The 12018-nt window shown below is 40.7% G+C and overlaps 1 protein-coding gene across 1 annotated transcript in view; it reads right to left on the bottom strand.

Moving 5' to 3' along the window:
- The window catches only part of LOC308301353 (serine/threonine-protein phosphatase 2A 56 kDa regulatory subunit gamma isoform-like), a 56919-nt gene extending 46515 nt beyond the window's left edge, over positions 1-10404 (bottom strand). The window contains exons 1-3 of the mRNA XM_080745314.1: positions 10354-10404; positions 8956-9015; positions 2372-2537 (exon numbers count right to left, since the gene is read on the bottom strand). Coding sequence (XP_080601440.1) covers positions 2372-2537; positions 8956-9015; positions 10354-10380 — 253 coding nt within the window. The 5' untranslated portion in view covers positions 10381-10404. The remainder of the gene's footprint in view (positions 1-2371; positions 2538-8955; positions 9016-10353) is intronic.
- Between the last annotated feature and the right edge of the window lie 1614 nt (positions 10405-12018).

Below are 12018 nucleotides of genomic sequence, written 5' to 3'. Positions count from 1 at the left end.
TGCATAGCCTTTGTGATCTACTGGTAGATCACGATCTACCATTTGGGCACCCCTGCCGTAGAAGATCTACTTGCATTGTGATGCTTGCAATGTGTCACGAATGGGACATGTTGTGAGCTTGAACTATTTAATATCAATTAGTTGGTTTAAAGTTTTATTTCATTTTATTGTTTTAAAACACATCTCAGCAACAGGGGAAAGTGCTTGTGTAAAAGTCATCCTCTCCAACCTGCTGTTCTGCAGCGCTGCCTGGGATATCGGCCTAAATGTCAGCTACTGATTCTATAGCTGCTCATATCAGCCAGGAGAGAGAGAGACAGAGACAGAGAGACACACACACAGTAAACGATATTAGTTCATGTCTGCCAGACGCTGCTTATCTGAGCACCAGCATCCTGAAGCGGCAAGGACCAGTGGCATTAGGGCCTTATCTGTGGATTACACCCTAAATATAGTACCTTGGGTTAAATCCAGCACAAAGTCCATTCCATCGACATTATGTCCCCTGCTTGTTTCAGTGTCTTGCGTAACACCGACTGCTGTGAGCTCTCGGCTGGTTAATATACAGACGGCGAAAGTGGCCGTTGTGCACGCTCACTCACACCAGGCGGCGCGGAGGCGACGCATGGTTTGAGCTTGCAGATCTGCTATTTTCCGTGCGTGAACTGTCTGGCGACGGAGCATAAATTAGCCTTGGGAGGAAGGGGGAGCCGTCGGTGGATGTTCAGACACATCTGACCGCGGGATGGACGGATGGGTGGGTGGGTGCGTGGCAAAGCGAGTACAGTTTGTTAAACTGATGTGGGCGAATATGTCCGTCTGTGTCATCACTCATCATCAGCAATATGATTTACATAAGATAAGAGAATGCAAGGTGTTACTTTAGGCTCATCCTGACTGAACCACACAAGTAATAGCCTTGTAGCAATTATTTGAGATTATCACAATTATTTCTACAGAATAGTCGAATCATTTCCATGTGAGAATTAATCTATTGCAATTGCAAAATAGCAGAAATAGGGCATCTACAAGTTCACAAGACTTGTTGTGAGTTTATAGATCAGCTATTTCCACCATCTTTGAAGGTTTTTGAAAGCCTAAAATGCATGGCCATGTTTTTGGCCATAGTGCAACATAGAAGTATGAGTTATTATATAAAGTTATTTGTCACATCTGCCCTGTGCAGTTTCAGTTCACAAAGCCTAAAAAGGCAAACAGAAATGTAATTTGTATTTAAATGTTACAAATGGTCAATTCCAAAAACACACAATTAACTCATTAATCGCAGTTACTCGCGCGACAATTAATCGTCAACCAAAATGTCATTACCGTGACAGGCCCAAACACCAATTGGCACAGCACCAGGCCAGGCTGTAAACGTACAGATTCACATGCCTGTAAAACCTTCATGTTTACAACTCTCTGCAGACCATCAGAGGCTGTGTGTGACGTCTCTGAGGTCATTATGTGATTAGCTTCACTAACGGCAAGGCACGCGCGCACACACACACACACACACACACACACTACACCACTTTCAAAGTTGTGAGTTCTCATTGCAGTTCACACTTCACACAACTTCCTTGCCTTGTATATCGAGTGTCTTTATTGATTCATTGTGGTTTACAGCAGCGCTTCTCAAACATTTTCATGTCAAGGAGCCCCGTTCTAAAATAGCAGATGTACAAGCTCACAGTGCGGCACTAAGTGATGGCCTGTGAGCTTGTATATTTGCCATTTTTGAATAGCCAATGGATGAAGCGGTTAAAATGATTGTGCCGCTTTATTAACGACTTTGGCTGGAGACCCCCAAAGGCCCCCTCTTTGAGAACCAATGGTTTACAGACTACATGACTGATCGGCAAGACGGCAACAGGGGGTCACACATTACAAGATGTTTTCAACAGGAGACATCTCTGAAATATTAGTCTGATCTCGAAACAATATTCAAGACAGGATTTTTCTTTTCAGAAATGGCTGTCTGCAAGAAGCAGTCCCAAGTAGTTTGTGTGCAAAATAAAAATAAGAAAGAGAAAAGAATGTTAGGGTAATACAACGCCGCCCCATTGTTTGCCCTGGTCACAACACTTCATACTACGTGATTTTTGGACTCACTGACAAGTCCAGATATTTAGGCCGCAAAAATATCTTTTGGCTGTCTGTGACAACATCTGCGAGTGTCTCAAGCATGTTCAGATTGCGTCTTTGTCAGTTCACACAGAGAAATCGATGTTCCCGGGAGCGCGCGCCAATTTGCCTCTGATCTAGGGATTTTGCCAGCTTTGTCCAAAACCCGTTGGCGAGTGAAAAGTCAGGGCTACAATCGTGTAAGTCTGAACTCGGCTTACGGTGGATTTGTTTCATTAAATACCTTTGAAGGCCGGCAGCTTCTGCAGCTCTCTGTTGTTGCTGAGGCTGAAACGAGAGGAGCTCTGCCTCTTGTCCTTCATCTTGACAGGAGTCTGGGACACCGACAGCTTCCCCTTCAGCAGCTGAGTGGTCGGAGGAACACTGTTGCTACTCTTCCGGTTGGACCCCTGCTGGGACGAGACACAAAGACAGTCTGCGTTAATGACTTGGACAACAAGACAAGAGAGGCTGAGAAAGTCAGAGTCAACACACTCGAGGGGCAGCCAGGACAATGTATTGATTAGGGCTAGGCACATGGATGAAATCGAATATCAGAATATGCATAGCGATGCATTGTGAGCTTGTAGATGGGCTATTGTCACCATTTTGGATGAATATTTTTAAACTTTCTATTCAAGTATAAAATAGGGTGATTAAATTTAAGTGGAGATTTTCTATTTTTTAAGCCAATAATTTGATGACCAATGGAGTCTCCGGAGACAGTCTAAAATATACTGATTGTCTTTATGTCTTTAAACTACAGTATGTATAAATAATATGTTACAGTAAATGACTAACTAAAATCAACTCATGTGTATTATTCACCAGTCTGATTCCAGAAAGCAAACACAATGTTGTCTGTATTGAAAAGGTCCTCTTTATCCCATGGAGATACTTGATTCATATTAACTGGGAGTGCATTATTATAAATTTGTATAAATGCATACCTTTAAGAAGCAGCTTCATCACTGTTCTAAACTAATATGCATTATGAAGGTGTACCGTATTAACGATATTTAAGCTAACATAAGACCTATGCGTAAACAGGTATTTAGCAGACACTAATCCAATTCAATTTACTAAGTGGAGGATCAGAGTAAATAGTCAAGTAAACAGAGTGTAAAGAAAACAATTAAGTGCATCAAATAAAGTAACTAACCAAGTAAATCAATATCAACCCGATCATCCGTCTAAACAACATGCTATCTAAATAACATTTGTGGACAATCAAACAGTATAATCCAATTAACATATGATATGAGCAACAGTCAGCGCACAACCTCATTAGTGTTTCTAAGTAATTATTATTGCCCTTTGTTCCAAGGAATGGAAACCTTCATGATACAGCTACAATGACATAATAGGGTAGACAATTGTTTGCTTCCATGATTGTGGTACCAGTTTACGGAAGGCCGTTTCCTGTTTCAGAAGCTTACTGAAGGTAAGGGGCCGGGGGTGCCATGAGGTTTAGTTAAAGGGGAATTTCGGAGGAGTGCTTTTCTTATGGCAACCTGATGTTATTCCATCCATTAAATAATATAGATGGGAGGGGTCTATTGTCAGTTTGTCTTGTTCAGCACAGACAAAAAACTCTTCTGAGACATTTCCACCATTATGAAAGTCAGATATAAACAAAACAAAACAATGTTGAGCGAAAATAGCAGCTCTATACCAGCTCACAATAAATCGCATCATCACGCACTGTGAGCTAGTATTTGCGCTTGTTTGTCATACTATGACGAGGGGTTAAAAGCTCCAAGACTTGTCTGGAGAACTGCATCGGAAGACTTGACTAAAAGCTAGCTTAACCCCTGGGGCCAAAGCAATCCCATGACGGTTTGTCGTTGTGTGGATGTGGAATCTAGTGAATGTGGGCCGTTTCTCAAGGCTGGTGGCATCTGCCTGCCAGCTAGGATCCATTCATCAACACGCACCTGACAGCACACAGGGTCAACTTCAGCCACGGTCTGCAGCCTGAGTAGCCTCGCGTCGCCAGACTTTCCACACAGCGGAAAAGGCCTGGCTTTCGTTCTGAATTGACCAGTGTGATAGGGTCTAGAGCCCACCCACTAATATCTGTGTTCAGTGGTATTGTTACTCCACATGAATGCCAAACTGGAATAAAACATGGACATACCAAGAAGGAATACCAAGAATTACTTGATGAATCTTGACGGATTCATAAGATTTCACAGGTAGTTAATATGGGCAGCCGCAGGACCTGCCACTATGACACACCTGGTTTATGAGGCAAATTATTCTTTTTTTTTATCACAGACTGTATCATATCTGTATGTGTCCGCCTATTCTCTCTAGACCGGATGACAAAAATGCTACAGGGTTTAATCCCAGCCAAACAGTCTCAGGGGAGTCATCAAATTCACTTGATGAAAAGACAACACCACCACACTCATGTAGGCTGCCGTCAGTGGCACTGGAAGACAGATGGATCAGGTCAGACAACAAGTACATGTACAGTAATGGGCTAGATTACACTCTCATGTGACCCAACATAAGGCCGACTCTGCTTCTTGCCAGTTCGTTAACTCAGTTGTTCTAAACCTTTCTGGGACACGTGTATGTATTTAAATGTGGTTATGACTTTTGCGCTTTATTTTACAAGTTGGTTGGGAGTCATTTATCTACACGGACAGAGGAAGTTGTCGCTCCTACGGACACTATAAATGTTACTCTTCTGTTGCCCGCAGCATACAACGCTGATGACAGTTTACTCCAAAACACGTCCGTTGTTGCTGTCTGCTATGCAGTAGGGATCACGATCACGATGATTGTGACAAAAGAAATCGCGATTTACGTCGTGGCGCGACGCGTTGTGAGCTTGTAGATCGGCTATTTTTTTGGCAAAGACATTTAATAGAGTGAAAAAGTACCTTTTACCAATTATAGAGGGTTTAAGTGGTATCGGATATGGAGCTCGGCAAATAAAAGTTGACGATATCACGATATTAAATCTCCACGATACGATTATCGCGAGTGTATTTTATCACAATAAACGATAATATCGCTTATCATCCCATCCCTACTATGCAGCACACCACGCCGACTTATAGAAAAATAAAAAGCGTCTTAATGGACAGTGCCCGTGTGTTCTTTGAGTGCTTATTGTAAAGTTACTTTCCAGACCGTGCACCAGGTAAGAAGTTTAGTATTGTTGAAATGAGTTGAAGTTGTGCTCGCACCCCTGCTTTAAAGCTGGTGTGTGAGAGCCCACTGTGCTGCCAAGCAGGATTGACCGTGACAAAGAGAGAGTGGCCATAGGTGGCACATGCAGAGTTTACAAGAAGGGAACACAATCTGCCTCTTGTGACAGAAAAAGATCCAAAACCCGCTGGCAGCAGAGACCACAGGCAGGCACACCTGCTGTCATACACACAAATACAAGGCCATGTTGTGCAGTTGACCTTATGTCAATACAACTAAATAACTGAAAGGACAATCTCTTGTGCATGAACAATGTTGATGCAGTGGGGTAGATTGACGTGTTGGCTAGCTGCATAACCATTTTTAAATCTAAATTAAATACCCATTTTTATAGAAAAGCCTTTTTAACCCCTAGCAGAAAACGTATGCTATCCATTCTCACTGATATTTTTATTGTGTTGTTTTTGCTGCTGTAATTGTTTATGATTTATGATTGGATATTTGATTTTAAGTTATTAAGCACTTTGTAACTTTGTTTAAAAAAGGTGCTATATAAATAAAGTTTATTATTATTATTATTATTTTTATGTCTGAGTTGCATGACAAATATTATTATTATATATGTGTTCGTTGACTAACAAACAAAATAAGAATTAAGCTATGATGACTAAAACTAAGACTAAATATACTGACAATCTCGTCAACAAATAGGGAGGGAGGAACAAGTGGAGAAGAGATCCAGTAGAACTTTTATGGTTGGTTGAGTGCGGGTTAGGGTTAGTGCGGGTTAAAAATATCAGATCTACAAGCTCACAACGTTTTTCGGCACACAGCCCGATAGCCAAGTATAAACCAGGCATAATGACGCCATCACAGCCCGCCAAAATACATTCTAGTAGACTAAATCAACAGTAGATTTAGTCGACTAAAACTTTTTTTTTTATTACTAAAATATGACTAAAACTAAGTGGAATTGTACTCAAAAGACTATGACTAAAACAGAATCCGAATTTGCAGTCGAAATCAACACAGGTCTAGTGGCGGTTCCAAGAATCAGAGGCAGAGAGGGGCTTAGAGGGGGGTAATACAGCAACAGCTTGCCTCCCGGCTATTTCAATTTGACCCACGGTTGGCGCATTAGCAGATCGAGGAGTGAGGGCAGATAACCAACCATGGGGATTACCAGACAGAGAGAGAGAGAGAGAGAGAGAGAGAGAGAGAGAGAGAGAGAGAGAGAGAGAGACAGAGACACAAAGCGAGAGAGAGACTTAAGCTCCACACACACTTTTTGGAATATCAACACACAGGTTTGGGAAGGAGGCACTCAACCCTTCAAATGCTGCATGCTTCCCTGTGTCTTTTCCATGTCGGTGTGACTACATCACCGGCGGGCAGACAATCTGTGTTGCGTTCCTGCTACAGCAACATAAGAGCACAGAATGACGGAATCTCACACCCGTTGGACATGCTAGACCGATTTAAGGCAAAGAGAAATAAGCCGTCTGTCAGAGATGACGTCAATCATCAGTGCAATCATAACCGACTGGCCACACCACACCTTTATAAGGGCTTCTCTGAAAGGCAGTAATTTTTCCCTCTTCCCTGCTGTGCCAATACGGAATAAAAAAGAAATAATCAAGAGTTTTATAGTTGTTAGTGTGAACTTTGGAGAGAACCTCTTCCCAATCTGAACAATAGCAGTAATTCATAATAAGCAATGATGACCAGCTCTCAGTTTCTGTTTTGGACTAGCAAAGTTGCTTATGTAGACAGCTAAAATAAAAAAGGAGTCTGGCAGTGACTTGCAGGGAAACGTAATCTAAATAAAATCCTGATGTCCATTCATACATCTACGCAATCTCATTGCTAAATGACCATGATTCCTTCGACGTCACGCTGCATTCTCGTGTTGACTTTATTTGATTCTAAACAATAGTTGCAAATTGTCAACGTCATACAACTCTCCTTTTATGTTGTCTCATCTATTCCTCATTGACTGCTAAAGATACTATAGTAACAAGATACCCCAGGACCGCTCATGTCAAAGGACTCGATGACAGAAAGTTACGTTTTTCAAGCTGAAGAAATGAATAAATCAACCCACAGGGCGAGAGAATCAAGTCATGCTTATACTTTAAAAAGGAAGAATCCAGTGTGGATTCAGAAGGAGTCATAGTTTACAACCAGCGCTTTCGAAGCAACACAAGGTACCACTACCACTCGCTACAAGCACCTGATCATCAACATAAAATCATTTAGCATTGGACAAAAAAACCCAAGCTGCCAGACCACAAAAAACCTTGATAAACGCAAAGCCCTAACCTAAACCTATCACTGCTATATGAATCAACACCGTTCAGATTGAGATGTTTAAGAAAATGATAAAGATGCTAGACACGTAATTATCTATGGCTTCTAGCGAGTCGGAACTAGTGTTGCGTTGTGTCGAACGATAGAAGACAGAACTGAATAAAGCATAACTCGCTCGCTCCCTAAAAGACCTACAATTCCACAGCGTGTCACATCACAATGCCTTGTGAGCTTGTAGATCTACCATTTTCATCAAGCAAGCAACACCACTATGCGATGAACATAATTCATAACCATTTTATACGTTGTCGTACGACAGTGTCGTGCACAAATAACCGATCTACGAGGGAATGTAGATCTGCTATTTTTGAAATTCCCATTTCTGACATGCCCAAAATATGGATGCCAGGGTGAAAGTGGTTAAATGGCAAACCTAGTTACTCATCAAACCTTGATACATCATTAGACCACAAATCAATCTGACTGCCTGTAATCACAAACAGACTTAAAAAATGTATAAAAACTAATACTGTGGGCTAACTAAATCTTATGGAGTAAAAACTCTGAGCATGGCAAATTAAATACATACTGACAGATTCATTGATTTCGATGTATTATTCATATCATCAAAGCATCACAGGGAACCACACTGCAACCTATTAACACACTCCTACACGTCTCATTCAGACAGTGTTATAATCAAGGGTTAGGGATGTTAATGATTAACCATTTTACTGTTTAACCCACTATGACCTGAGGCCGATTCTAAAAATGTCTTCTAAATCCCAACAGTTTTCTGAAAAACCTATGTTGCTACTGTATGTCAGTGGTGCTCAAAGCGTTTTCATGTCAAGGACCACCCAAAATTATATGAATTTGGCCATGAGTTGTGGACCCCCATGTCAAAATATTTTGTTCCAGGGAACACCAGAAGCAAATATTTGAGTTAAAAAATGTTTTAACTTTAACACATTGTTTTTAAGTAGCAGATCTACAAACTCATAGCGTGGCTGCACAAGGTTTATGTGGACAGTGGTTTGTGTGGTAATTGTAAAAATGTTCAATGACGCTATTTTTTTTAATTCTGTTTACAGCACTGCACGTCAGCCTGTATAAGCCTGCGATTATTAATTGTCTTGTGTACTGTATACTAGTACTATACTATATGTTAATCGTCTTGTGTATAGGCCAACTATTTCGAATGTAAAAAATAAATCTGTTATCGAAAACAAAATTCATTGTATTGGTCATTTAATCTCTCAAAGCAGATTAAATAGTGCATCCCCTTAATGACTGATTGACCTTTAATGAATTTTAATTAACGCATGCATGCTTAATGAGGGATTAGCCTACCTCATGCTCCGGACTGTCCATTCCTGCATTCTTGACCACTTTTCCACTTTTAGGGGGCTCCTGAAAAGAAACGGTTAAACTTCAGTGGACTTGATAAGAGGTATTATTAGGTTGTGGGCCTATAATAATGGTGGTGAGACACAATGAGTAATGACATGCAGCCATGCACAGAGCAACACACTGCAAGGCTCAGTAGCACATAAACGTGCATTCATATCTGAACACTCTAAACTCCACCATGTGACACAACCACAAATGTACTTTGATTAAGAACCGTTTTAGTGATTCTGTCTTAGGGACCCGAATATGAAAAGATGCTTTTGTTTGGTAAAAAATAAATATATGTAACAGCTTAAGCCCTATTTTGTACACATAAATCTTTTAAAAATAGAACTAAGGACACTAGTTTTATTTTATTTTAGTATGTATTTATTATATACTTTGGAAACCAAGCTACGGACCCATTTGAGGCCCAGACATCACTTTGAAAACCACTACTTAATCACGGACAGTAAGCATTCACTTCCAGTGGTGTAACTAAGTACATTTACTCAAGTACTAGTAGTAGTATGTTGAGATATTCTTTACTTTACTGGAGTATGTCCAATTCTCAGTACTTTTACTTCTACTCCAGTACATCTCAGAGGCAAATAATTGTACTGTATTGTACTTTTACTCCACAGCAATTATAGACTATTTAAAACTTTAGTTCCTAGTTACTTTGTAGATTTTGATTATTATTACAAAACATACATTAACCACTTCAGCCATATACACATTTGAAAATAGCTGATCTACAAGCTCACAATGTGTCGCAATCCAACACATTGTGAGCTTGTAGATCTGCAATGTTTTAAAGGTTTTTAGACATTTTATACATTTGAAAACTTGAACATAAGTACTTCTACTTTTGGTACTTTAAGTCCATTTTGATACCAATACTACTTTTACTCAAGTACATTTGGAATTCTGGACTTTCATTTGTAACAGAGTGCTTCTACATTGCAGTATTGATACTTTTATTTAAGTAAAGAATGTGAGCCACCAGCCCACCACTGTTCACTTCACGCCGGTTGGATTGACACTTTCTAAATGTGCAAAGAAGACTTGCAATGCCACAAACAAACACTTGGTGGTTGATAAAACACGGCGTGTATGTTCGTATTCACATTTAAAACTAGTTTATTTAGACTTATAATAATAGTAGCACGTTAGCAAGGTGCTAACACGTTAGCATGCTAGCCACTACTACTAGCTGCTGCTTATGGGACTTATATCTGTGCATACGTAATAAAATATATTAGACCTCAGTTTATTCCTTAAATAGAATCACGCAAAGCTGCCTTAAACTTGAATTAACGTGGCCATAAGAGCCTTTGAAACACTCCCGTTACTCACCTTGTCTTTTTTGGTTTTATTTGGCATTGTGTGTACAGTACACTCACTCCCCTTCAGACAGAAACAGACTACAGACAACTAGAGATGGGACGTTCGTGAACGAATCGAGTCTTTTGAACGGCTCTTTGAAATGAACGATGGGATCCGGTTCGCAGTAGGGAGCCGTTCCTTTCTGAAATGAACAGTGGTGGGAAAAAGTACTCAAATTATTTACTGAAGTAAAAGTAGAAACACTCTGCCACAAGTGGAAGTTCGGAATTAAAATGTACTTCAGTAAAAGTACAAAAGCATTGTTGGTATCAAAATGTACTTGTACCAATAGTATTATGTTTCACTTCACAGGTTTACCAATGAAAAAAGTAGAAAAATAATTTGAAAATAGCAGATCTACAAGCCAGGGGTGGGCTGGCCATCTGGCATACAGGGCATTTGCCCGGTGGACTGGTAGGCTAGGGGGCTGGGGGGGCTGGTGACAAAAAAAAAGAAAAAAGAAAAAAAGAAAAATCTATAAAAATATCAGTCTATAAAAATATCGGTCAAAAATATCAGTCAAAATATCAGTCAAAATACTTTTATAATGAGAGTGGTATCGTCCTAATTCTGCTCTGCAAGCATTGTTTGTTGTTCGATTTGCAGAGTTCTGTGTGCAGAGTCTCAGTTTGGTGTCTGTGTCATGCTATATAGGCCTATAGCCTACGCCCTACTGCATATTGAGCAATCAAATACAACTTGTTTGTCCAATTCTCAGATCAATATGCTCAATTATTTTCCATTCATTAGCTAACTAGCCAAAGTAGAGTATCGGTAGAGTACCGGTAGAGTATCTTCGTGTGTGCTGAATGCTGATTGTGGGGGCTGCTGGTCTGGCCAAGATGCCAGGGTTGAATTTTAGTCCCAGTCCGTCCCTGCTACAAGCTCATAATGCATCGCAACGCGACGCATTGTGAGCTTGTAGATCGGCTATTTTCAAATGGCAGAATTGATTTGTGATTCTAATCAAAATCTCCTGGAAACTACCGCCCCGTTTCCATTCTTAGCTCCATATCCAAAGTCATGGAGAAAATAGTCTACTAACAGATTGCAAAATATCTCGATGAGAATAATCTGATTTACGAGTTCCAATCTGGATTCAGAAAATCTCATTCCACTGACACATGCCTTCTCTATTTGACTGACCAAATCAAACGCGAAGCGGATGACGGCAAATATAGCGGCATGGTCATGATGGACCTCCAGAAGGCATTTGACACCGTAGATCATTCTATTCTGATTGAGAAAAAGCCATCGGTCTTGACAGCGCAGCAGTGAGCTGGATGCAATCTTACCTGGTGGGGAGGGAACAGGTGGTGGAGATTAACGGTACCCTGTCCCCCCCCCCCCCCCTCCCAGTAAGCTGTGGTGTTCCTCAAGGTAGCATACTGGGGTCTCTGTTGTTCCTAATATACGTGAACAACATGGCATCTGCTTGCGACTGCAACCTGTTCCTGTTCGCGGATGACTCGGCTCTCCTAGTCTCGGGCAAGGACCACTTGCAGGTTGAAAAGACACTTAACTCTGAACTAAGCAAGATCTGCACATGGCTTAACGACAAAAAATTATCAATTCACCTGGGAAAAACTGAGTCCATCCTCTTTGGATCAAATCATAACCTCAAAAAAGTCGATA

The sequence above is a fragment of the Nannobrachium achirus genome (assembly GCF_963921795.1).
Source record: "Nannobrachium achirus genome assembly, chromosome: 16".
NCBI classification, from domain to species: Eukaryota; Metazoa; Chordata; class Actinopteri; order Myctophiformes; family Myctophidae; genus Nannobrachium; species Nannobrachium achirus.
The sequence above is the reverse complement of the archived record's forward strand: the minus strand, read 5'-3'. Positions and strand labels throughout refer to the sequence as shown.